Source organism: Cystoisospora suis (assembly GCF_002600585.1).
Source record: "Cystoisospora suis strain Wien I chromosome Unknown contig_9031, whole genome shotgun sequence".
Taxonomy (NCBI): Eukaryota; Apicomplexa; class Conoidasida; order Eucoccidiorida; family Sarcocystidae; genus Cystoisospora; species Cystoisospora suis.
The window spans coordinates 1-1,441 of record NW_027161809.1 but is presented as its reverse complement, the minus strand read 5'-3'; the positions used below and the strand labels follow the sequence as shown (position 1 = coordinate 1,441).

The 1,441-nt window shown below is 40.5% G+C and overlaps 1 protein-coding gene across 1 annotated transcript; it reads left to right on the top strand.

Moving 5' to 3' along the window:
* The first annotated feature begins 1 nt into the window (after nt 1).
* CSUI_010956 (histone lysine methyltransferase set8) lies at nt 2–1,196 on the top strand. The gene is made up of 2 exons (XM_068071057.1): nt 2–111; nt 912–1,196. The coding sequence occupies exons 1-2, from the start codon at nt 23–25 to the stop codon at nt 1,048–1,050; spliced, it is 228 nt and encodes a 75-aa protein (XP_067916967.1). The 5' UTR covers nt 2–22; the 3' UTR covers nt 1,051–1,196.
* Nucleotides 1,197–1,441: the final 245 nt, after the last annotated feature.

Sequence of the window (1,441 nt, the reverse complement as noted above, 5' to 3'; positions counted from 1 at the left end):
GGATGAGAGGACAAGACAGAGGATGCAAAGAGAAGAGAAGAGACAGCAGGAATTAGAGCTAAGATTTCAAGAAATGAAGATCGAATATGAAGAAAAGGCAATGAAAATGATGTACGTCTTCCTTACCGCATACATAAATCATCCTCTTTCTTCTTCTCTCAGTCACGCGTATCTCTACTACTCTCTCGAGAAGGCGGAGAGCTTCGTAGATCACCCCCCGGGGTCGAGATGCACAGACAGAATGGAGATACAAAGACAGACAGAGATACATCAATAGATCACTCAAAGATAGATACGTCAACCAGACATCGCGAAACAACGCCGAAAGATAAGTAGATAGATAGACCAAAGATAGAGAGATAGATAGTCGATATCATAAACGTATGTATGTATTTGTACATATGTGGGTAGTGTAAGATGAGTATTCCTGTAGAAGATGTTGAGTGTAGGTGGAGGGTGTGAGAAGTATGAAGGTGTTGCATGCATGAATGAATGAGGAGATTTTAGATGAAACTCCTAGTCAAGTCGACTGTATGCCCTGCTTCCATCACGCACAGGCACACCTCAGACAGACAGACATGTAGGATATGTCGACTGAATAATTATCTACCATGCGGCCTCTTATCGAATTTATGTCTTTCTCTCGTCTTCCTTGATTTAATCTCTATCTGCAGTCTCTCTCTTAAATCTAACTATCGGTCTATCTATCTGTAGTCTGTCTACATGCCGATCTATCTTCAATCCGTGTATCTTTCTTTATACCTCTCTTTCATCTCTCCATCTTTGATCTGACTGTGTATGTAGAAGAGGTGTCTTTCCGTCTTTTTTGTCTCCATGCCTTGTAGACAACTAGAGATGTCATTCTGTCTCTTCTTCTTCTTGCGGTGGTTTTTCTTCTGCTTTTTCTTTAGTGAGCGACGTGAAGTTTTGAAAGGCCAGATCTACTCAGATGTGAAGGGAAAGAAGTTACGTCTACCGCATATGCCGGAGAATGACGATGTGGCTCTTATCAATCTAATCATCGATCCTGTAGAGGGCATTCTCAAGTAAAGACATTGCTACCTAGCCTCTTCTCGATTCTCTCTCAAGCCATTCTCTTCCTTCTGGCATGTCTCTCTTCTTTCGTTTTCTCCTTTCCTGAGAAGGAATATGGTGCTTGAGATATTCTCTCCCAGTTCTCGTCTAGTCTTCACAGGGTCTCTTCCTTTCATGTGCTTGTCTGACAAAACGTCTCAGACACATACACACACTTCAAAGGGGTCGTCTCTCACTCTCTTTCGTATATCTGTCTATCTATCTTTAATCTATCTACTCATATCTATCTATCTATCTATCTTTAATCTATCTATCTATCTATCTATCTAGCTATCTATCTATCTAGCTATCTATCTATCTATCTAGCTATCTATCTATCTATCTATCTATCTATCTATCTATCTAT